A 24,475-nucleotide genomic window follows, 5' to 3' on the forward strand; every position below is an offset into this window, starting at 1 on the left:
CGAAGGCAACTCGATATGTTTGTAGCCAGCGACATTACCTCACATCCGTCCGTCCCTGTGGAACTTTCCGGGGCTTGAGCAACGATTAGCAAGCGACTCCAGATAACGCTACGCTAAGAATAGAACGCTGCAGTCTTCCTGGAAAGGTTAGAATGACTTTCTTATTTTTGAGGGGGGCGGGGGGCCTTGTAGACGCACATATTGGCCACAGGGAGGCGCTTTTCTGGACCTTGAAGAGATTTGGCTTTAACAACTTCCCTTACAAGAGACATTCCTCATCCAATTTCACGTAATTTGTCTGCAAATTATGACGTATGAAGTACAAAATGTACATTAAATGATCTATCTTTGCCAGCTCCATGTATACTTCCACTGAATAGCAGAAGGTGCGTAATTAACCTGCGGATCCATCTAGCTTTTTGCGCTCTTTCTGAAAGACCCCAAGATGCCGCCAAAGTGCTGTCTCAACAGGAATCGGTGTCAAGGAAGTACCCGTATGTTGAAATGATGCATCTTGATTGAGAGGCAAGCTTTGTACGTCGGGGGAGGAGCATGCTTTGACATTTCTGGTCATGGAAATGGTTTCTCATTTGCGTGTGTGAGAGAGAAAGAGCGAGGGAGCGACTGAGAGAGAGAGAGAGAGAGAGAGAGAGAGAGAGAGAGAGAGAGAGAGAGTGAATTATATGTACTTATTGTTCAATACAATTAGGATTTTTTGCAGAATTCAAAGATTTTTCATGAAACTTTAATACATTTCTCAAAATATTTCACAAAAATAAAATATTTTCTTTGCAGGCGTGGAGATCTTTTTGGACAAATGTTTGCACGGCCACAGTCATTTTTTGCTTTTAAATAAAATTTTTAAAAAAGTGAGATTTTTCTCGTTTTTGCAAAATGGAAAAAAATGCAGACGAGATTTTTCTTGAATTTTTTTTAGGGGGAAAGGAAATATTTGTCATAACTTTTCACAAGATGGATTGCCATCCTTTTTGCCATTTTTTTTCTCACGACGAGGCATTTTTCTCAAAGAAAAAGTTCAAAAATGTTTTCCCAGGTGCAGATTTTTTTCTCAAATTTTGGGGAAAAAGATTTTTTTAACAGCAATATTTGCACAACCATTCTCTTCTGTGTCATGTGATTGTCTTAGCGCATGATTGTCAAAACGTTTGATCCGAAAAAAAAAACCTCAAAAAACTCAAAAAACTTTCCGCTTTCTTTAGTGTAGTGTGTTCCTTTAAGAGCTTATCGAACAAAGCCTCACTCATCCGCTTTGTTGTGTGCGCGCGAGATGCATGTCCACCCACGCACGCGCACACGTCAACATTCGTCTGTATACACAAAAAAACAAAACAACAACAAACAAACAAACAAAAAGTCATCATTTACATAACAGATGTCCTTTTCCTCTTTTATGTCCTTTTCTGTTGGGCGCATCCAATCCGAAAATGTTTAAAAAGGCAATCCACTTTTTCCTCACGCCGACAGATCGGAAATGACCAGCGTTTCCATCTTATTCCCGATGTCGGCCGGGACCTGGAGATCGTCCACGTCGTAGTCGTCCTCAAATGACCTGCAATCGCATTTTAGCACGCTTAGCAAACCCCGTCAAAGAACAACCAAAAAAAAAGAAAATTTTTTTTTGGTACCCTTCGTGTATCTGTTCGTTGGCGGTCTCCTCCGCCACCAGAATCTCGTACTCCTCCGAGGCGTATTTATCCCAGTCGGACGGGTCGGGACCGTCGCCGCCGAGGTCCTGCGGGGGCCACGTGAGTTTTAACACGCGAATAGAGCGCCGTCGGAGGACTGTTCGCGAGAACCAGAGGAAGAACGCGGAAGGAGAGTGACCTCCAAACAACTGCGAGCGGTATTGGAATATTCTGCCGCCAAACTTCGCTGTCACGCTCCGCCCGCACACAAATGACAAAAACAACGTTTTGAAGTTTATCCCCGTCTGTCTGTCTCGTGCGCACGGTTCAAAGTCGGTAGTAAATCGGACAAACTCTCTCGGGCAAGTTTGTCTTACAACGGCTGCTGCAAATGGCCCAAATGAGCCTAAAGGGGTGGCTTCGAAGCAAAATGGCTGACTTCCTGTGTCGTTTTTTTTGTGCGGGTCCACTCATGAGAGACACGGCTACTAAATTTCAAGTCGCTGAGTCAAACGGGCTTCGCGGGCTGAATTGCAAATGGGAATTTGCCGCTGTGAAAACACTGCGGGACAAATAAAAGGCTTGTTCGTTTGTTCTAACCTCGTGGGGACCTTTTGTCACTTCGTGTCCAATTTGTGATACATTTAAGGGACTTGCGTCCGTCCCGAGTTTCGTGCTCACCTTCTGCATAGCAAAGGGGTCCCTCTGTTCGTGGTCCAAATATTTCTCCAGGTTGAAGAAGGTGTCGAAGAAGATGTGAGCCATGCGGCAACGTTTCAGGTCACCCAGCGTTATTTTGCCTGCGAGATAACGCGCGGCGTGTTAAAGTGAAGCGGGCGCGGCCGGAGGAACGCGCCCGGGTCGGCGCTTCACCTGGACTCTCCGGTTTGACCAAGTCGAGCATTTGGCACAGCAAGTCTTGGAAGGGCAGCGGTTCGATGCCCATCCGCTCCATGCGCTCGCACTGCTCCTCGTAGAAAAACTCCAACTCGAACATGGACAGCACGCCGTCGCCGTCCACGTCCATGCAGCGGAACCAGTACTCGATACTGGGCGGGGGGGGGGCAAAGGTTACAGCTCGGCTTAAGCCCGACTTTGCCGCGTCGGCGTTTTTCAAGATCATTTTGGGATCATTTGTAAGATCGGAAATACAAAACGATACATATTTACGGGCTTGAAAGAAAAGAGAATGAACAAATGGGAACGCAAATCTAATTTGTACAAACGGTCAGAAGAATAAATGTAGCAGAAAATTTGGGGGGATAAAATTCCCCCAAAATGTAAATAAATCAGGGGGAAAAAAATTATTTTGTTAATCAAACTTGGAGAAAGATTTAAAAGTAAGATCTTTGTGGGGAAAAGTCTTAAAAAAAAAAAAAAAAAAAAAAAAAAAAAATGATTTTTGTAAAACGTTAAACGGTTATGAATCACAATTTTGCACGAAAAGAAATTGGGGAAAATCGAATTGTAAAGATGGGAAAAAATAAGTTTTCTAAAAAGTTAGGATGAATCGCAATTTTGCAAAAATGAAATTGAGAAAATTGGACTTTTCATGTATTGCTTGGAAAATTGGTGCAAAAAAGTCAGAAAGATCACATTTGTTCCAAAAAAAATGAAAATAAGGAAAATGAAATTTGTGAACTCTGGAAAGTGTATAAAATGTATGCATGAAGCCAGAAAACAAAACCTAATACATTTGTGAAAAAATCGGGAAAAATCATATTCTCAAGAAAGTCAAACCTCTGAAATTTTTTTTTTTTTGTAAAAAGTTGGGATATTACTCACAACTGCAAAAAACCGAAACATTTATTTAAATATATAATATTTTATAGTTTAATAAAAAGTTTTTTAAAGTATAAAAAAACCTTCAAAAATGACATTTTATTTCTCACCTAGTGGGATTTTTCTTGTCCTCTTCAGATATGAGAAACCAGACAAACTCAGCGTAGCTCATGCGACCTTCCCTCTGCACTGCGTTGCCCCTGGCCACCAAAAATCACACACAGCTGCCATTTTCCCTCCGTCGTCATAGCGATCGGGCTCACCTGCGCCCGCTTGCGTTTTTAGCGCTTACCGTGTCACGGCGCCCGAAAACAACCGCTCGATGATTCTGTTGGAGGACGCTGAAGAGGAGGAGACCATGGCGCAAGTAAATAAAGGTATACACATTTTTACTGGTTAGCTGGATTTACAAAAAGAATCACAGAATTTGATTTCCTTCGCTGTAATAAGGCTTTGTCGTGTCAAATTATGGAGTACAGGTCTGGGCTCTGGCTGGGCTGATGTCATGATGGCAGTGGAGCAGGCAAGATAAAAATAGGTGCAGAATGTTAGACAAATTTGCCCCAAAATTTTTTTTATTTTTTTATTTATTTATTTTATTTTTTTTTTTTAAAAAGAGAAAATATTGAGCAAAAGTATTTGGAAAATTGCTCATCGTTGAAAAAAATTGTGAAATTATATTTATAAAAAAAGAAAGGAAAAAGTCATTAATCTATCTTAAAAGATATTGCGCAAAATGGCAGTGAAATAAATTTGCTAAAATGTAAAAAGTCTGGAAAATAAAGCACATTTGTGCCCCAAAAAGTCAGTAAAATAAAGGTTATTTTGAAAAATCATGAAATTCAACTTCATGGAAAAAAACCTTTGGGCAAAAATATATGGATTAAAAAAAAAAATCCTTGGTTTAAAGAAAAGAAAGTAAAAAGACATAAATGTTATTGCATTCGTGCAAAACAGAACAACTAAATTTGTGGAAAAAAATGGGAAAAACAAATTAGCTACAAAGTAAAAAGTTGGGAGAATAAAGCTAATTTTTTAAAAATTTGTATATCTAATTAATGGGAAAAAAGCAAAACGTTGCAAAAATGGAGAACTGTTTAGAAAATAATTCTGGAATATTTTTGAAAATTTCATTCGGGAAAAAAGTAAAAAAAAAAAAAAAAAAATCATGAAAATGCTAAAAAGTATGCAAAATGCCACAACTAATACATTTGCGAGAAAATTAGGAAAATCAAGCTTGCTAAAAAAGTAAAAACTCTGGAAAATGAAGCCAATTTTTGCACACAAAAAAGTTGGGAAAATAAGGCTAATTTTTAAATATTGTGACAATATAATTCATGAAAAAGTAACAATTTACAAAACAAATCTGGAAGATTTGGTGAGATAACAAAAAATTCATGAAAATCAAATGAATTTTGAAAAATTGTGAAGAATCACATATGGTTAAAAGTTTAAGTTAAAAAAAAAAAAAGAAGTGAAAATCAGTAAAAATCCAATTAGCCAAAAAGTGAAGTTGAAAAAAAAATACATATTTTAAAACTGTGGAATACAAATAAAGTACAATATCAGAAAAATGTTTTGCAATAACATGATCATGTTGAAATGTTACTTAAAACATTACCTGTACAGTTAAAAGTTTTATGACCGATGCTTCGGCCTGCCATGATTTTCCCACGGTCAAAACGTCTCCTCACCGTGGTCGTTGTAGCGGGCCAGGTCCTTGTGGTCGATGTAGAGGTCGTGGTCGCCGTCCAGCTCCCAGAACTTGCAGTAGATGACGTAGAAGTGCTCGTAGGAGAAGTAGTCCGTGATCTGGTTGATGTCGTCCTCCTCCTCCAGCAGCGCCAGCGTCTGCAGGAAGTTGCTGCGCCGCAGCTCCGTCATGGACATGCGGCCCGTCCACGAGCGGTTCACCACGTAGAATATCCGCTGGATGACCTGCTGGACGAACGGCAATGTTTGTTACGTCCATATAGGAGCCACTGAGAACAGGAGTGGGCTAACTCCATCACAATGACGACAGTCGCGAACGCTGTGGCGGTGGATTAAGAGGATAGCCGGACACACATGGAGGCGTATTAGAGGCACTGAGTTTTAAATTAAGTGCAGGAATGACTAGAGAGAAGGCCTATTTTACAGATGAATACCAGATGAATAATATCAATGGTTAGTTCCAATTTTGACATAAAGGGGGCAGTCCTTTATTGACCTCCAGAAAGCACCGCTGGTTGGTCAATAGAGGGAGCTAGGGCGCCGCCCCACCACTCGGCTGAGAGACCTCGAAGGAGACTCAAATGAATGAAAATTGTTTCGTAATGGTCCCTTGGAGATACAGGTTTAATTTGTTCCACGGCCACGCTTGCAATTTAAAACGCGTGCACGTATCGCAAATCATCTTTCCCGTTTGAAATCAGTGGAAATATCAGTAGGACCAATGTGGGACAATGTGTCAGCAATAATAAATGTAGAATAAAATAACACATAATATTAGTAAACAAAAAGTAAAAGTCATTTAATACAGACATGATCATTTGGGAGTTAACAATTTAAAAGTATTTTCAAATTAAATATAAATATATTGTTTTTATACATATTTAAATTGTATTTTTTATTTGTACATTTTTAAAATACAATAAGTATTTTAAAAATAAAAAAATATTTGAATGAGTGAGCAAACGGTCAACTAACAAAATGTAAAAACTAACGTTTATACAGTTCCTGATTTTTATTTAATAAGACATTATAAAAATAGAATTTGCTGCATTCGAGGCTGTACAGGCCTTTGGGGTTTTCGTGAATGTATTTCATGCCGTATTTGCACATTATACACATACAAATGAATGTATATTCTTTATTTTGATATCTAATTGACTTTTTAAAATTACCGTTGTGATGTAGCGGGAATGAAACTCAGGCGCATCCTTCAGAAACGTAAGTCCAGGGTGCGTGTCCACGATGTCCTAAACAAACAGGACAAACAGTTTTCTTTTGACTAAAGGAGGATTCAATATCCGATTTGTCACTTTTGACGTATTTGATGACGTAATCAACACATCTTGTCAACGGATTTTTTTAGAATGTGAAACATCTACACTGGCATCGTAGAATTTAATGAACACAACGCTGCGCAGTCATCAAACCTAGACCCGAAAATATGTATCAAACAAAAACAATAAATGTTTGTCCATTTCCTACAAAATAGTCGTAGTACTTTGTAATGTATCAAAGTACTACGACTAAGACTCCGAGTAAATTTAAAATGTCCTATAATTACATTTGTGAACAATTTGAAAAATTACCAAACAAATATGTTAAAATGTAAAAATATGTAATGTAATGTAAATGTAAAAATATACACTAAAAAAAAAAAAGATAAAATCTGAAATCTAAATATTTTAAATACAAATATTCATCAATTACAAAATGATTCATAAAATCTAAAATAAATGTACCAGACCAAATTGTATTGTATAAAAAAAATGTATAACATAAAAAGGCATGACAAATTAAAATGTATGGAACATAAAATAATAAAATAAAAATGTCATCATAAATGAAATACGTAAAATAAAATAATGTAAAAAGAATTCACAAAATAAAACATAGTAAACTCAAACAGTATGAAGTAAAATGTTATAAAATATAAATGTATAAAATCAGGTCATGTAGATGCATGCAATATATAGTAGTATGCTAAATAAATAAAATGACGCAAGTTATAAAATAAAGATTTATAAATAAAATAAAAACTAAACAGTATCAAATCAAATAAAAATGCTTACAATAATTTAAAATGTATAAAATAAAATCGAAATGATGGAATACAATTAAAATGTAACAAAATAAGCAGAACAAAATAACCGTGCCAGTTACCTGCAGAAGAGGAATGAAATCCTCCTGCTCCAGGTATTGACAGCCGGGTTTGGCCAGCAGGTTAATAAACCTTGAGGCGTCGTCGTGGCAACTGTGCAGCAACCTGCAGGAGCGACGAGTCGTTGAACATTTACGTCGTCGTGGCGCGACTTCGATCCAAACGAAACTTACTTCCTCCAGGTGGCGATGAAGGCGTGAACCGAGACGAAGCCCGTCCTGTCGCCGCCGGCCCCGTAGAACATGGCTGCTTTCCAGTAGAGCGGACACTCGCACGCCTGCAGTTGAGCGGCAAAACAAATCATGGACAGACATGGAATGAACGAAACGGAGCACAAATATCCCAGAAAGTGGGCTTCAGAGACTTGAGAGAAGACTCAAAGGAAATAGTGCTGCAGCTTGGGTGCCACTGTATCTGCATGTTAGTATGAGTGAATGCTATTTAGCATCTTTTGTGGAATATAGATAGATTTGACGGATGTATGGACTTGGCACACTATTGCACTAAACCATTTTTCGAATCCCAGTTTGTTTCCACCATTTAAAGCGTCTTTGATTAACCCTGAAAGCTCAGATGTTCTAGGAGGATTACTTGAAAATGCCCTCCCCCCACAATTAATTTGTAGCGGTAATAGGTCCAAATTTTTTTACATAATTTACCATGGCCTGTTTTTGGCCTGATTTCTACAGGGGTGTGTAGACTTTTTATATCCACTGTACTTTATACTAGGGCTGGGGGGAGAAAAAAAAAAAAAAAAAAATAGAATTGACCAACTGGGCTAAATCGACTTTAAATATAGGTTGACGCAAAATTTCTGCTTGAAGCACCGCCGGACCAAAAAAAAAAAAAAAAAAAAAAAAAAAAAAAAAAAGCTCAGCCGGAAACGTGTTTGCGCCAAGTTTCACACGGACATTTATTACAGACGCACGCAGTGTTGGGCCAGTGAAAACATTGCCAATAATTACAGAGGAGTGACATGTAAAGTACATATGAGATGATGTATGAGTGAGCTGAATAGTAGTTACCGTTGTTTTTGTTTTTGTTTGTTTTTTTTACCTACAAAGGTCTTAGCCAGCACGCCAATGCTAATCGCGATTGCTAACCGTTTAGCATTGGCTGATTTTGCGGTCTCAAATTCCGTTCGATGAATTTATACCATACCACCAACATATGCAGTTTAAGTGAGAATATATTGAATGTTAGTAGTAAAAAATTTAATAAAATACATTTTTGTTTGGGGGAGGGGGGGGGGGGGGAGTCTGGGGGCAATTACTTGATTACTCAATAAGATAAAGATAATCGATTCTAAAAAGATTGGATGGTGACAGCCCTACATTATACAAGACTGATACGTTACCTTAGCGACCTTGCTCATCTCGTAAATGTCGGCCTTCTCCTCCTCAAACTCAGCGAAGGCCGCTTCGATGGCGGCGATGGCGGCGTCGCGCTTGGCCGGTGGGCCCGCGGCAGGAAGCCCACGCGGGTAGTAGAACCTGGGAATGTTGATGGCAGGAGGAGGAGGAGGAGAAGGGGTGACGATCACCGGCGCCGCCGGGGGCGGGCTGGGCGAGCGCTGCGAGGGGGCATGCGGGACGGTGGACGCCTGGACAGGGGCCGGCGGCGGCGTGCCGGGTTTCTTCTCCGCTTTGGACTGGACCTGAAGTGAAACCGGGAGGATGATGTCATGGGAAAATTGGATCGCTCTTGTTGTGTAACTTAGTTCCGTTGTGTTCCTTCCTTATAGGACCTTGATCAATAGTTGAACAAACTACTATGCTTGACTGATTTCAATACTAGTTATCCAATTTGTAGTGATGTAATGAGATTTGACATTTACGTAGTTTCTCAGTCATAACGGCCCTCAGAGGGAAACCGTAACCACGATGTAGCCCGCAACAAAAAAGCGTTTGACAAACCATAAACAACCCACAAACTATGATCCCCAAACCCTTGAATATCATTTCAAACTCATCTCACAAAATGCCGCTTACAAATACAGATGACTGAGCTTATTAACTGCCACTCAACGGAGCAAATAGTATCGTACTTTAAGGCCTGCAAAACCTGCCTCCTCCACTTCACACCCGAAACAACAACAACACAGGAAGTTTTTAGCATGCAAAACTTCCTCCCGGACGCCATCTTGCATATTGAGCCTGACAGCTGTAGCGAACCCCCCCCTCCCCACATACACGCTCCTCGGGGGCCCCTTACCCTCCACATTCATTCTATTACTCTATTCCTGCACCTCCCATCTATTAATACCCTGCTGGTATCTGCCTCAGAACAGTTTGTCATTCCCGACATGTCCTATGAGAGAAAAGCTGTGCAAATGCAACACACTTGATAGATTTTGTTTTTTTGTGCTGCCATCTTGCAGCTTGTCCTTAGCTGCCGGTTGCGCAAACTGACCTGCTGCTGTTGTTGCTGTTGCTGCTGAAAAGACTTGAGTCTTTTCTTGAAGCGCGACGGCAGGACAAAGTCACATCCCCGCGCCAGAAATGCCAGCTCGCCCCTCAGGTCGGGGTCCCGGCGCAACGACGTCTCCTTGATCATCATGGTCGGGGATCTCCACACGCAAAAACGCCCCCGCCCGCCAACGTCCACTTCGATATCTGACTAAAGCTCCTGAAATCAGCCCAGAACTTTCGTCTGCAGACTATGTTGTAGTAATCCAGAATGCAAAGTTTCTACGCATGAAGACCACCCGAGCATGGTCCACCATCGGGGGTGGGGGGGGTTAAGCAAACCCTGCGGTGTCCCCCCTCACGCAGTCGCTCTGGTGCCTGCCGCTCCACAAGCTGGGCTCGGAACCAAGCGCACCGAGAAACATGAGCCACGCCGGAGTCGGGCAACACGCACATACACAGTTTACCGGCTGAGGGGGGGCGGGGGGGGGGGGGGGGTGCACACACCCCGCCCAGTAAAGGCCGCTTCCATGTGAGTGGGCGTGTGAGTAGGCGGGGCCGGCAGAGAGGAAATATTTCCAAAGAGGTCATTTTGGGACAGCGCGAGGAATCAGCGATTGACCTTTCGGTAAAGTTCCAGGAAGTTTGTCACCTGTTGCCGCAACTTGAACATATTTCGTGTTGCATTTTGACACATTTACTGTACAAGCACTTTCTGGGAAAATAATGAAAATAGTCATTTGATATATATTGGACTGTATGATCTATAGTTTGTTTGTGGGGACAGGCCATTAAAATAAATAAATACATAAATAATTTTTTTTTTTTTTTTTTTTTTTTTTTTAAAGTATTTGATGGCCCTGATTTTTTTTTTCTTAAAGTGCAGATATAGCGCATGGAAGATATACAGAATGTTTTATTGCATAATATGCTAGTTCAAAATGGGGGAAAAAATGGCGACAATAGATTCTTGTCATTAGATATTTTCATCATACCAATATTTTAAAAAATAATTTACTTTAAAAAAATCTAAAATTCTAAATAGTGCCCTTTCAGGGTGGGAAGGTGCAGATTAAATTTAAATACAATTTTACTCATTTCAATTTCATAACATAAACACTGGTGTAAAAAAAAAAAAAAAGTGATGCACACCACACAATTAGTAAGTTAAATGATTAATACAATTTTTAGGTAAGTCAGTGACGAGTAGATAATTTTATTTATTTTTTTTAATTACTCAATTGCCAATTCTGTAATATGTAATAGAAGTCGAACAATAAATTACATATACAAATATATAAACATCATTACTGTATACTGGAATGTAATGTAATGTTATATTTGAAATTAATTATTCATACAGATTCATATTTAGTTTAGTCATCATTTCTACTTGACTACAAACATTCATTCATTATATACAATAATGTATATTACTGACTATAAATATAGTAATGCTCAGTTTTGATTGAGAAGGTCAGAGAGGTATTCATTTAACAATATCAATGTCTGACAATTATCTTTTGTAAAGACACTTTTTTTTTGTTTTTGTTTTTTTTAAAGAAAAAAAAAATTCTTTGATTTGGATGTCATCTCATAGTGCAGCTGTACCTAATGAAGTGGCCGACGCGTGTACAAAACGAGCAAACGTCTGCACTGCAGCTGTGCGCACATTCCACAAGGAAAGCAAACTTCTCACAATCTGCTGGTGGAAGAAACACCTTTTTTTGTTGTTGTTGTTGTCTCACGTGGTCTCAGTGGAGAATCTGCCGCCCCCTAGTGGTATTGGTCATCATTTACACATACAGAAACAGCTCGGCAAGCATTTGGTGTCGCAAAAAAACGACTTAATGATTTTGGTTTCTTGCATATTTTTATTATTAAATATATTTATTAGGTGTGCTAGTGACTTTTTCCATATACATAAGCAAAGTTTTTTTTTTTTCTTCCCGGGTAACTCCGCTGAGCGCAGCCCTGCTGAATTTTTGGGAACAACTCCACTCTACTCAAACCAAGGTCGCATTCCAACCCCCCCCCCCCCCACACACACACACACACACACACAGACACACAAACACACACACACACTTTTCCCGATGTGCTGCAAGAGGAAACATTAATCACTGTATCTTGTGACCATCAACAAACGAGCGCCATGCAAAGAGAATGTTACGTCGAGTCGCCTGTGATTAAAATGGATTTGTCGAAATGCTGCACACGTTACTACTATACTGACATTATAATAAATAGACTGAGACGTGTTTATTTATTTTTTTATATATATGAATAAAAATATATGGCGGGGTTTCCAACAATCACCGTTTTTGTCTGATTCCAACAGTAGTTTTATGTATCACATGAAAAAATAAAATTATTTATTGATACAAAACAATACTGATCAGACATTTTTTAGTTTTGGATTTTTTTTCTAATTGATGACAAGTTAATAAAATAGACATTTTATTATCTAGCAGATGCAGCAACAAAGACTCGAGGTCATTCACCCAAAAATTATTTTAAAGAGAAATCAAATGATGATATTCAAATCAAGTTTTGCTTTTCTTTGCGCATTATACTCTATTACGTATTATACACGAGAAATTCCAGAAGTAAAAAAAACCCAGAATGTTACATTGTGTCATATAAAAACAAGCTCATGCTATGATGCCATTGTTGCTTGCTTCTTCCTAAAAGCGAAGGGGAAAAGATCAATTCAGAAATCGGATTTTAGTCACAGAAGAACGAGAGGCGAATGAAGACAACAGTGTCTTTTGCAGAGCGCTTCTGAACTTTTCCTGCCGCAATACGGCAATAGGCAAGTCCTCCCAATGAACGCATGACGGGAAAATAAGCGCTTGAAAGGCGGCGGCCATCAGCTGCCCTGCAAGCCGAATACGTGCGCGGCCACGCCGCTTCCCAAGAAACTGCTTCTGGCAGAGAGAAGTGTGAGCAAAGCCACTTCCTAAAACACCTGCTAGGAGCAACTACTGGCTGGCGGCTGTGTATAAAATTATCAGCGTGCGCATAGCAACCCCATCGCATGTTTATTTCTGTTTGGGGGCGCTAGGCAGATTTCACACACATAGACTAAATCAATGGCAATGTGTCCATTTGAACCGCATTTAGGAAACAGAACAGCTTTGGTCATTTCTCAAATCTTTAAAAAAAATAATTTTTTTTTTTAAAATAGGTTACCGTAATTTCTCGTGTATAATGCTCACCCATGTATAATACGCTCCCGCAAAGTTGACCTCAAAATTCTGGAAAACCCTTCTACCTATGTATAATGCATTTTTACAATGCATGATTTTGCCTCTACCCATATGATCAATTAATTATATATATATATATATATATATATATATATATATATATATATATATATATTTCCCCCCCCAAATAATTATTCTGAAGTTAAGCACTTTATTTGAACACGTAATACTTTTTTTTTTAACTTGGTATTATTTTTAAATTCACAGCCCTACTTTTATTTAGCAAATGAGAAAACACACAGTTGTGCTTATACGTTTGATTATCCAGGCAGAAATTGTAAGATGGGTAAAATTCTTTCAAGAAAACATAAAGGACCAGGGGAAACATTTAATTTTATTTGAATGGGATTCAAAATAAACGGTCATTTAATTCAACAAAACATAACCATCATTAATTTCTTTATGGTTGTTGTTCAGTCATCAGTCAGTCATATTTATATAAAAAAAAAAAAAAAAAAAAAAAAAAAAAAAAAAAAAAAAAACATTTCACAAATTCTGCCAGCGTATGTAAACTTAGAGCACAACTGTACATATATACAGTCATACGTACCCCTGTCATATTGGAATGAAAGTGTAGGCGATATCTTCTTTTATAACCACAAGGTGGCGGTGGCATATTAGAATGAAAGTGTCCAACTTTTGTACAGCTATCGCTATCAGTGAATTTTGCGATTAATCATTTGAAAACAATGACATCAACCGTAACATTAGCAGATAAAAGAAGTGATTCAAAGTCAAAATGATTGTTTTCGCAGTTCAATTATAATAAGAATACACGTTTTGTTTGGCTTTAAAGAGATCCAGCCAGAGCAAAGACGGACGGGCCCGTTGGGGAGACGGAGGACAGACTGATAGTTTCTTCAGACTTTGGCGCAAACGGACCGGAATCACGCTCAGGAAACGCTAAAGTCATCAAAGAAGTTGGTTGAGGTTGTTGCCAGCGAGTCAGCAAGCAAACATTTTCCACAGTCTGGATTAAGGTCTCGACTGGAAATTTTTAATATGCCCTCAAAGTTCAGACAAGTTCAACCAAAGCTGCTGTTTGCAGTTCACGATCATTGGCAGTGTGCGTTACATCAACCTGGAACGTTAGCTACGATTTGACTTTAGCTTGAAATATTGATAGCAGGGAAGAGTCAAAATAAAGAAAGTTCTTGCTTTGATATAAGACAACAAACAAACAAAACCAAACTGAAAGCTCTGCAAATTGTGCATCCATCAGGAACGTTCCAGAAACTTAATCGACTTGTCTGTAAACTTTTTTTAAAATAATAGGACTCTTGCTTTAACTTCAAACTTATTGATAACTAAAAAATAATAATAATAAATAAATAAAAATTATAGAATAGCAGGATTTAGATCCAATAAAAAGCATGTAAGGGCGGGATTACATGCTTTTTATTGGATCGCTGCCTAACTGGTCTTTAAGGAAAGGCAATATTCATTTCAAATTTCATATTTCATTTTTTGCACACAAAAAAAAAAAATATGTATCCAAATGTGAAATGGGATAATTCGTACTGCAATTAAAATTGGGGGCGATTACATGCTTTCTGTTGCATATCTTTGTCTAACTGGTAAATGTAATGTTTTAAAAGTAGAACAATATTGTATATTATTTTATTCAACATTCATATTTTGTTGGACCTTTGTACAGTTTTGAAAAAAAAAAAAAAATCACATTGAAGTAGAAAGTGCTTTACGTATATTTTCTTAATGCTTTGTTTTCTTTAAATCCTCAAAACTTTCCATGGAAACTATTGTATTTTAGATCATATCAGCAACACATGATTTTTTATTTGACTTTATTTATTTTTTTTAAACAAAAGATCAGTTACTGGTGGGTGTTCATTAGCACATCTGCCACTAGATAGCGCTAAAGATCAGTTCCACAAATTTTCAAAAGCCCACCAGAGGGCAGCAGATGACTACTTGGTACCTACAAAGGACCAATACAGTACAGGAGAACCCTTTGTGGTCACCCTCAACAACTTGGTTCATGTTTTGAAGGGTTCCAGTCAATGAAATTATATTTCAATAGAATAAGTCACATGAAAAAAGTGCATTATAAGAATGAGCATTATTAATAATACGACCATTAAAATAGTAAATACACATAAAAGTAATTATTTTTCTAACTTTGTTTTTACTGACAACAAAACATACCTTAAAAAAAAATGCTAAAAGAAATAAATCCCAGTTTTAAAGCATTACAATGAGGCACATTATTATGACTATTCATTATTTAATTCTTTCAATTTAAAAAACGTGCTTGTTTAAAAATGTACTTTTTGCTTATTTTCGAAAAACGTTCAAATATGACTTAGGCACCTGCGATTAGGCGAAGAATATGATCAATAATGGTGCACCTTATTTTTTTTTAACTGGATTGTTTATGGATTTAACAAAATTTTAGGTAATATTTGCATTATTTCAAACAATATATTTGCATAAATATATATTTATTTTCATAACTATTTTACTGACTTGTTTAAAAAAATATATATATTTGATTTGCATTTATTTTATTTGTATATGACTAAATATAATAAATATTTGTATATATTTTTTAAAAATGATATATAATTGACCATATATGGCTAGCAATTCCCTGATTGAGACTGACGGTAACACAATGAAAAGGACACCTGAATGGAGATCAGGCCAAATGTGTTTGTTTGTTGTAGAGTCACAACTTTTGTTCTCATGCATATTCCGCCGTAAAAAAGAAAAAGTGGAAAAAAATGGCCCGGTGTCCCGCCTTTCCCAAAAATACCCTGCCTGCGAGCTCCTGGGAGGGAGTCCCACCGTCCGGCTATCGTTGTGGCGCGGGGGAGTCCCGCGTAGCCTCCCTCCCACCTCCGATGCACCAAAACATGTTTTGGTGGTCGCCGTGGTGACGCAGCCTCCAGCCGAGTTAAAAGCTTCCAGATGAAAAGGTGACTCGCTTTACAAAAAAAAAATTCAAAAGGTTGACGCTCAAGTGGGAACAGCAGTTTGGAGGACGTCCCAGCCTGCACTGGGAGCGGCGGGCCGGGCGATGACGTCAGCGGCTTGATGGCTTCCAATACTGCCAAGCGTTTGTTTCAGCTCAACTTTGGCTAGTGCGACCCACATTGGAAAAGAGGCAGGAGGCAGGAGGCAGGAGGTCATCCCCCCCCCCACCCTCCCACACACTTTGTCGTCGGCAGGAAAGTTTGTTCCAAAGCTCCCCCCCCCACCCAAAATAAATAAATAAATATAAAATGAAATAGTCATAACATTTTGGTATGGATTCAGGATTTACTGTAATTTAATTGAATGTAGCTTAATGAATATTAAATTGTTTTTGTTAGACCACAGAAGAAGACAAAAAAGTACACACACACACACACACACTATTCCTTGCACGTTTAGTCTTCCCCCACTTGGCATGCGTTCCTGCTGTGACCTTATTTCCTGTAGAAGGAGTGATGTCATTCTCCAGCCAAGCAGACTCAACAATTGTACTGTGCTGCAAAGCCCCCCCCCGCCCCCCTCCCAAACTACGTCAACCCCACCCGTTAATATCCCCGCCTGCTTTTTATCCCCCTCAACTTGGCCCTCACTGTGTATAAAGTGTTTCTGTGCAAATCCTCTCCTCGTGTCGTCTCTGACAAACAGTTATTACCTTCATATCTGCATACTTTTCCTAAGCTCCCCTTTCATCCCCTTCCCCCCCAGAAAATCCTTTGTGCCAGAACGCAGCAGGCTTTTCTCTGAGCTGTCAACAGTTGACTGGCTGGATAAAACACACGGATTGGGGGGGGGAATCAAAAAAATAATAAAAAAAGCTGGAAAATGGTCAAATGCCTTTCAGCTCACTGTCAATGACAGACATTTGCTGTCTCGTTTTATTAATTAGCCGATGCAGCGTTTGTCTATTTATTTTATTTTTTGCCCACTTTGAAATCTGTCTGTCATTATCTTGTGTGGTTTTGAACTTAATGGATTACTAATTACTAATACGGTTTTTTAAATCTAATTTATGTATGTTTTTTTTTTTTTTAAAGTTCATACACATATTTAGCTATACAAAACTGTACTTTGTTTTTGCAGAGTAACAAATAACCACACATTTAAGAAATGCACACATAGTAGATCGTGTCGATTATTTGACAATTATCAATAATAAATACATATATTTTATGCATTTGTTGGAATATGTATTTGCTATATTCCTTTATACGTGTATATGAATGTGTGTTTTATGTCTATATAGAGAGATATGTTATTATTAGCAAAAAGAAAATCTCAAAACATACTTTTTATGCATTTTTTTAAAATGTTCATATATTCCCCTAGCTAGATAGGTATCCTGTATTATTCTTATTATTTTTATCATTAGCATAATAATTGCTAAAAATATGTATATTTAGATTTATCTAGATGTAACTTTACAGGCTACATTATTGACATTATTAGTACCTGTAACAATAAATATGTATTTTTATTTAATGAATTTATTTTTCCAAATACCTACATGCATGCCTATATTAATGCATCTCTATAGATAGATATATGATTATTATTAATAATAATTATACTCACCCCAAAAAAAAAAAAAATCTTATTTAATATAAAATGTGCACATTTAAATGTTTCCAATGGAATGAAACAATGTACACAGTAGCGGGAACATTTTGTATACCATCTCACCATTTTGCTTTTGTTAAAATGGATCATACCAAAACATTTTTTTTTAAAAGCAGTGGTCTTAATGGAACAGTCAGAGTGTCAGCTGAGGCGCCATCTCGTCGTACGGGCCGTCGCCATCGGCCGCGTTGAAATGTACAGGCGCCACGATATACGATCTTAAATTTGGATCTACGCCACCCGCGCGTCCATTTTCCGCTTCAGGATCACAGCCGACAGGGCTGCACTTAAATCAGCTATGTGAACCGCCGTGCCGTTAAAAGTCCCCCCCCCACCCTCAATGTGAAACACGGACACATTGCGGCGCCGATTTCCACGACTCCGCTTACGATCTCCCGCCAAGTTGGGCCGCCAGACGATCCTGCCTAGAATTTTGCGCCACACGTTCGACCGGCGGAGCTAAGCGAGGCCCGCGACGCCACGGCAGCCTTTTAGTCCCGAGCGGTTCAAAGGCGGCCTATTAAGAGAACGAGGGTGGGGGGGGTGGGGGGGGGGGGGGCATTCCGTCAGAGCCTTGTTTGCGGCTCGACAGACACTTTAATGCGCGAGAGGAATATTCGTATAATTCCCACGGTTGGTGTCGGGTGTCAGGGAAAGCCATTCTCAAATCCGACCGTGATCTACGGGAGCGCAAGGTCGCTTTCCTGACATGATCCAAGGGCGGCACTTTGGAGAAGTTGGATTTGATTTAAACCCTACATACGCGGGGGCAACAAAAGTCGAAGAAGAAGAAAAAAAACGCACAGGCAGTTCCATTTGCATAGTGGCGACAGCGAGTCTGTTAGCGGGATGCCATAGTACGGGGGATGCGGACAGATTTAGCCCCCCCCACACACACACAGACACACCTCGGCCTGCCAGTGGAGGAGGCCAACCATACAGTTAACACTTGTGGTGCCAACAGACCCCCCCCCCCCCCCACAACAAGCACGTCCTATTGGGTCGCCTGCCACACGGCAACAAGGGTTACTCAACGCGCCCAAAATACGGTAACACGGCGGGCCAATCGCAGGGCCCAAGTGGCGGGTCGCCGGAGGCCGACTCCTCGGCTGGAGGTGAACGAGGGACACGGGGGACGCGCCCTGGAGTGGTCGCCGGTCACTCACGTGGCACATTTTGCTGGGCAAAGTATGGGGGGGGGGGGGTGGGGGGGGCACATATTGAGTATTTACATGAGGAAAACCGCTGTAATGTTTGTTGCATTCATTTAGCCATTCTCCCCTAAAATTGTTGACATTTATATTTACTACATATCGAACACGGTCTTGTGCGTGTATTGAAATTGTCGTTTTATTTCATAAGTGTACGCCGTTATCGGTGTTGTTGTTGAGTTCTGGCTGTCAGTAACCATGGCAACCTAAACAAAAGTCGGCGCTTTTCAGAGCAACAGGACACGAGGTGGCACAGCGCAGTAAACAGATTTTTCAAATAAATAAAATAACGTTGAAACCAAATCAAATGTATTTCGAGCTACCGCACACACTCGTTCTGTTCAGTGAGTCGAAGAGCGGACAAGGCTGCACGGGCACGTCGCCGCAGCTAATTAACGCTATTCATCAACTATCAATCGTCCACGATCCTGTTGTAGCAGAGCAATTACAAAAAAAAAACAAAACAAAAAAAACCTGCAGGCTGTTTAAACTTGACATGTTTACAAGGCAAATGAGGAACATTTGCGCGCTTACGAAGATCCGACTTGCGGTAGACATGCAAGACATTGATCAGGTTGAAGGTGCGACACAAGTTCCATTATATTTCACCCTCAATGAAAATATACACCTTTGTTTTCCACAGAATAGCAGACATTAGTCATATCATTACTTTTCCTAAAAGAAAAAAAAAAGAAAAAATTTGAAAATGTGTCTTTTTTTCCAGCCAGTATACAAATTTAATTTAGTAAAATTCCAACTTTTTTTCTCTAAAATCTGTAACCTTATTCTTGTAAGCTTCTGACTTTTTGTTTTTTGAAAATTAACAACTCAATTCTTTTTTTTTTTTTTACAACTGAAAACATTTTTCATTTTTCCCAAAAATGACTATTCGCTGATTATAATATCTTCTTCATTCTTCAAAAACATAACTTTATTCACTATTTCAAAACTATGATTTTTTTCTTTGAAATACTGCAAGTTTATTCCAGTAATATGAGTTTTTCCTTCATAACTTCGCTAACTCCTTTTCTTGAAATCACTTGACTAGATTCTCTTCAGATTATACATTTTTAATTGTGAAAATATACAACTTTTTCTAAGAAATATGCAAATCTTATTCTCTACAAAAAAAAATAACTAAAACTAGTAAAATTACGACTATGAAAAACAGGATTTTATTCTCTTTAGTTTTTTTGATGACAATATACAACTTCCCTTTCCTCAAAAACATAAAATTTTATTCATGTAATATTACAATTTCTTACTTGGGATTACAGATTTTCTTATAAATATGCAAATTATTGAGATAAGGACTTATATAAAAAAACACTTTTTCCTCGAAATAGTACACATTTATTCCAGTAATATTGACTTTACTCTCATCATAATCACTTGTTTCCTTGAAAAAAATATTTTAAGATAACTTTCAAATCACAAACTTTTTGCTATTCCAGTAATATTACGACTATTAACATCTCGTATATTACAAATGTATTCTCATAATATTACGACTATTTTAAATTAAGAGTTCTTAATCACAAGAACGTTATTTTCCCAAACATACAAGACTATTCTCACGTGAGGTTACGACTTTTTCTCAAAAAGATATGACTGCTCTATTTTCCAACAAACAGACATGGCGAATGAAGTGAAGAAAAAAATAGATGGTGGCTCACCCTGATCACTTCAGGCGTCTGCTGGATGAGCAGGGTTGAACCCGTGTCTCTCAAAGCCGGAGAGTCGCCACCGCTAACAGCGGGATCTCTCTCGGCGACCGCTTGCGGGCTGGAACCGGTCGTCGGCACTTGAGGCGCAGCATCGTTCCGCAGCTCGGCGGGATGCGCAAGGGAAGGCAAGTTTGCGGGTGCGGAGGTGGATTTGGGCTGGACCGTAGGCGCTTCTGAAACGGGGTCCGTCGCTTCAGGTGTTGCGGGCGGAGGCGTAGATGTGGAGGCAGCCTCGGGTCTAGGTTGAGGCACAGACGTAGCTGTACATACGTCTCCAGCTGCGTTTTTGTGTGTGAAAGCAAGTGTAGTCGAGGTTAATCGGGCAGAGAGCTTTGGCGGTATGGCCGGAACGGTTACTGCAGGAACAGTTTCCTCTGGACAACCCGCCGGCGCAGTTTTTACAGTCGTACTATCAATGGGGGTGTCAGGCCTACCGGTGGAGGCCAGTGTGCCTTGCAGGAGCCTCATCACCTCGCGTTCCTTCCCGCTGTTCCTCTCAGCGCTCCCGGTGCCCCCCGCCCCCGAGTCCACCAGCTCCTGGGCAAAACTCTCAATGCTTTCCAAGATTCTCAACAGCAAAGCGCCGTCCTCCTGCTCCTCGCCGGCTGGAGCATTGCGGTTATCTCCCTGAGGAGCCTTGGAACCGGTGCCGTCCGCTGCGAGGTGGCTCGCAGGGGTTTTGATTTGGATCTGGGGCATTGTGAGCTGAGTCTGGGCTTCAGGAGACACAATTCCCAGGCCGATGCCACCTTGCTTGCGGGTCTTGACGGGAAGTGGGGGTTCAGCGCTCCTGGGGTTGCTCATACTCTGAGAAAGATTCTCCAGATCCATGAGCAGTTTGTCAATGTCATCGTTCCTGTGTGCTGGCGTGGTGGAGGAAGGCCTCGTTGGATTGTGGACAGTGCCGGTAGAGGCTAGTTGAGCTAGATAAATGGGTTTATTTGATATGTTTTTGTTGTGGGTTGCATGTTGAGTGAGCTGTTCTGACGTCTTACCAATATCTGCATCTTCCTCCTCAATGTACAGTGCCTCCAAGGGAGATCCCGGAGGGGTGTGGCTGTACGGTGGGGTAGGGGAGATTCGAAGACGGGACGGAGAGCGACTGGAGGGCAAACTCGTGACAGGAGCGGGAGATAGATCGTGTTGAGTGACGGACGACGGAGGATGCGAATGCTGCAGTCCATTGGTGAGGGCTATGGATGGGGAGCTAGGAGGCGCCGTCTTTGTGCTGGGAGGCGACTGCACCACATCCTCATAACGAGGAGGCTGCTCGCTGCCAAATATCGGTGAGAAGGGCGCCTGTTGGACCGAGTGGAGACTGTTCACCAGGTCCATCAGATCGCAATGCCCGCTCCCGGGTGTGCCCTGTCCACCCTGCCCGCTGCCTCCTACCCCCTCGAGCTCCAAAGGTAGTCTCTTTAGATACATGCTCAGTCGAGTCATCAAGGCCCGGTACACGCTGTCGGGACTGGCCCCTCCTTCCTGAGGCACTCCACCGGCTTTGCGTCGGATGCACTGCTTGATGATGTCGGTGCATTTCTTCAGGTCTTCTGAGCATTTGAGCAGGATGTCCAGGCAGGCGCGGATGTCCTCCCCACCGGCACCTCCGGCGGCCACCTCTCCCCACGTTTTCTCCAGCAGACGGGCAATCAGGTTCTCGTCCCCTAGAGTGTTGCGATAAAGCGAAGCCAGAGTGTTCACACTTTGATCAAGCGACCCGCTGCCGCTCGTCGAACCGTTTGCTTTCGTAATAGCCGCCAAGGAGCTGGAACTGCCCTTCAGTTTCGTTTCCAAAAACGGCGGCGTGTTCTCGTCATTGGGAGCAGCGGTGGTGGCGTTTGCTGTGCCGTTACTGGCGACGCTGGAGCTGAAGTGGCCGTAGATGATCTCCAGATCGGTGGAGCGACGGCTGAACGAGTCGGGACGGACCTTGCGGCCTTTCCGGAAGGTGATGTGGCTCGAAGACGAAAGGCGAAGCTTGTCGACGGAAAACTCCTTGAGCTTACCGCTGGCCAGGTTGATGGCCTCTTCGGTGATGTCCTTGAGGCTACCGTAGCTACCGCAGCTCAGGTTGCCCGTTGATCCTCCACCGCTGGGGATCTTCTTCCCCCGCCACATGTTGTTCTCCTCCCCGATGAACAAATTGCCACTGCTCCCCGCCCTCTCCAGAGCACCGCAATTATAAACCATGTCCACGGTACCACTCGTTTTAACATGGTGAGGGATCTGTCTGGCGCTCATGCACCGAGAGTGTCCGGACGGGCCGTTCAGGTCGGCGTAGGGCGAATCAGGCGCAACCAGCAGCTCGGAGCAGGTACCACGATGGGCCACAGAACATTCCAGCCCCTGGGAGAGCGCTCTGCACGGGCCCGAACAATAGTGCACGGCGTGGGAGTGGGTGCGCCGATCCACCACCACGCTGTTGTAGCAGCTCACACTGCTTACCACCACACGGTAGGCTGCTGCCATGGTGACCGATGCTGCCGTACTAATCCTTCAGGGCATAGACGCCCCCCCCCCCCCCCCCCTCCCAAAAAAAAAAAAAAAAAAAAAAAAATCAAAGTAGTATCATCTTGCAGAAAAAAAATGAAATGTCTTTTCAAGATTTCACATTTGGAGCACAGATTCTATTGCATTGAATCCTTTAAAAAGTCCCGTTGTAAAAGGCAGACGAAAGATCTCAGGGCCTCTTAAAAACAGCTGCAAGGTTCTTTCTCCTCGCTCCACAGGATGCTTCTCCGCTTCCTCTCTCGCAGGAGCTCGTTATCCACTCATGACAGCCAGGCAGGACGGCGACGGCGGAACATCCAGCTGGGCTATCACCCTTCCCTCCACAGAAGCAAGCCCCACGGGCCTCGTCCACTGCCAGCGAGGCTCCAGCATGGCTCCAGAATTGGCTCGTCCCCTATGCAATGAGACGCTGGAAGAAATCCTTTATCTCCTCCTCCTTTTTAGAAGTCGTGATGCAGCTGAGAAGTACTTGCTGACTCCGACACAGCTGCGGAATAGCGGGGGACCGAACACAGATGGCCCACTGCCCTTTTCTCGCTCTCGCTGCTTATGTTGCGTCTGGAAGCCGCTCGTCTCCGGGGATGGGTTGTGCTTTTTTTTTTTTTTTTTTTTTTTTTTGACCCGTTAGGGATGCCACCTGCGATTCAGCAGAAGGAAGGGCGAGGAAGGGAGGTGGCAGTAAGGGTGAAAGGGAAAACACAAGAGAAAGCAAACCGTTAGCGTCACAGTTATGCAGAGCTGAATTCGTGACACTCAGTGGTAAAACTGTGCACATAATCACATATAGTTAACAGCAGGGGTGTAACAGTTCATCAAAACTCATAGTTCAACCCTAAAATCTTGGCCTCGAAGGTCCTGGTTGACCAACCTTTAGGTAGAAAACAACCAAATAAAGACAACAACCATCGCTGATAAGCTATGAACCTCAAATCCCGTTATTTAGTCATCACAGAGCGGTAAAATAAGAACCCGTGGACAAACACTGGAAGGTTACACTTTGAAACACTTACAGTAAACCCAATTGAGAACATATGTCCTGCCACCAGCAAAATCTAACCAACGAAACGATACACCTCCATATGTCTGAAGTCACAATACACTTCTGCACATTTTAAAGTCAAGGAATATGTTAATACCAGCAATGCGCCCCCAGTTCAACAAGCCTGAGACTGTAAACCTTTGTGCATTGAGTTGATTCCATCGTGGTTGTAAAAGAAAATCAGCGCTTCAGCATGACACGTTAAAGACACTTTAAAATTTTATTTGTCTTACTCACATTCTTTTTTTATTTTCCCCCGCGCCGTCCCCAGAGTTACCCTGACTTAGCACATTTCCCATACATAATAAATCAGCACGTGTAAACCTTACAGCTGCGGTGGGACGCTTGTCGCTGTTCGAGACGCACAAGCAACCTCGTGATATGAACGATGAAA

At 41.2% G+C, this 24,475-nt stretch overlaps 1 protein-coding gene across 3 annotated transcripts; it reads right to left on the reverse strand.

Moving 5' to 3' along the window:
- Positions 1–739: 739 nt before the first annotated feature.
- On the reverse strand, positions 740–23,032 carry ppp2r3a (protein phosphatase 2, regulatory subunit B'', alpha). 3 transcript variants are annotated; one of them, XM_061696968.1, is made up of 12 exons: positions 20,481–23,032; positions 8,657–8,956; positions 7,473–7,576; positions 7,302–7,404; positions 6,314–6,388; positions 5,123–5,366; positions 3,721–3,769; positions 3,539–3,628; positions 2,520–2,695; positions 2,328–2,446; positions 1,647–1,753; positions 740–1,570 (listed from the first exon to the last, which is right to left on the reverse strand). In XM_061696968.1, exons 1-12 carry the CDS (start codon positions 22,998–23,000, stop codon positions 1,474–1,476), a joined length of 3,984 nt encoding a protein of 1,327 aa, XP_061552952.1. In that variant the 5' UTR covers positions 23,001–23,032; the 3' UTR covers positions 740–1,473. The 3 variants fall into 3 exon arrangements, with proteins under 3 accessions (XP_061552952.1, XP_061552951.1, XP_061552953.1); XM_061696967.1 differs by having other exon boundaries at positions 5,123–5,369; XM_061696969.1 differs by lacking the exon at positions 20,481–23,032 and adding an exon at positions 9,712–10,131 and having other exon boundaries at positions 745–1,570.
- Between the last annotated feature and the right edge of the window lie 1,443 nt (positions 23,033–24,475).

The sequence above is a fragment of the Phycodurus eques genome, chromosome 14 (assembly GCF_024500275.1).
Source record: "Phycodurus eques isolate BA_2022a chromosome 14, UOR_Pequ_1.1, whole genome shotgun sequence".
In the NCBI taxonomy this organism is placed as follows: domain Eukaryota; kingdom Metazoa; phylum Chordata; class Actinopteri; order Syngnathiformes; family Syngnathidae; genus Phycodurus; species Phycodurus eques.

Coding starts and splice junctions, on each gene's coding strand:
- ppp2r3a (XM_061696967.1), bottom strand. CDS start 23,000: ATGGCAGCAGCCTACCGTGTGGTGGTAAGCAGTGTGAGCTGCTACAAC. Junction 6,389..7,301: donor ATTTCATTCCTCTTCTGCAG/GTAACTGGCACG, acceptor CTGTTTGTTTAG/GACATCGTGGACACGCACCC. Junction 1,571..1,646: donor AACGAACAGATACACGAAGG/GTACCAAAAAAA, acceptor ATGCGATTGCAG/GTCATTTGAGGACGACTACG.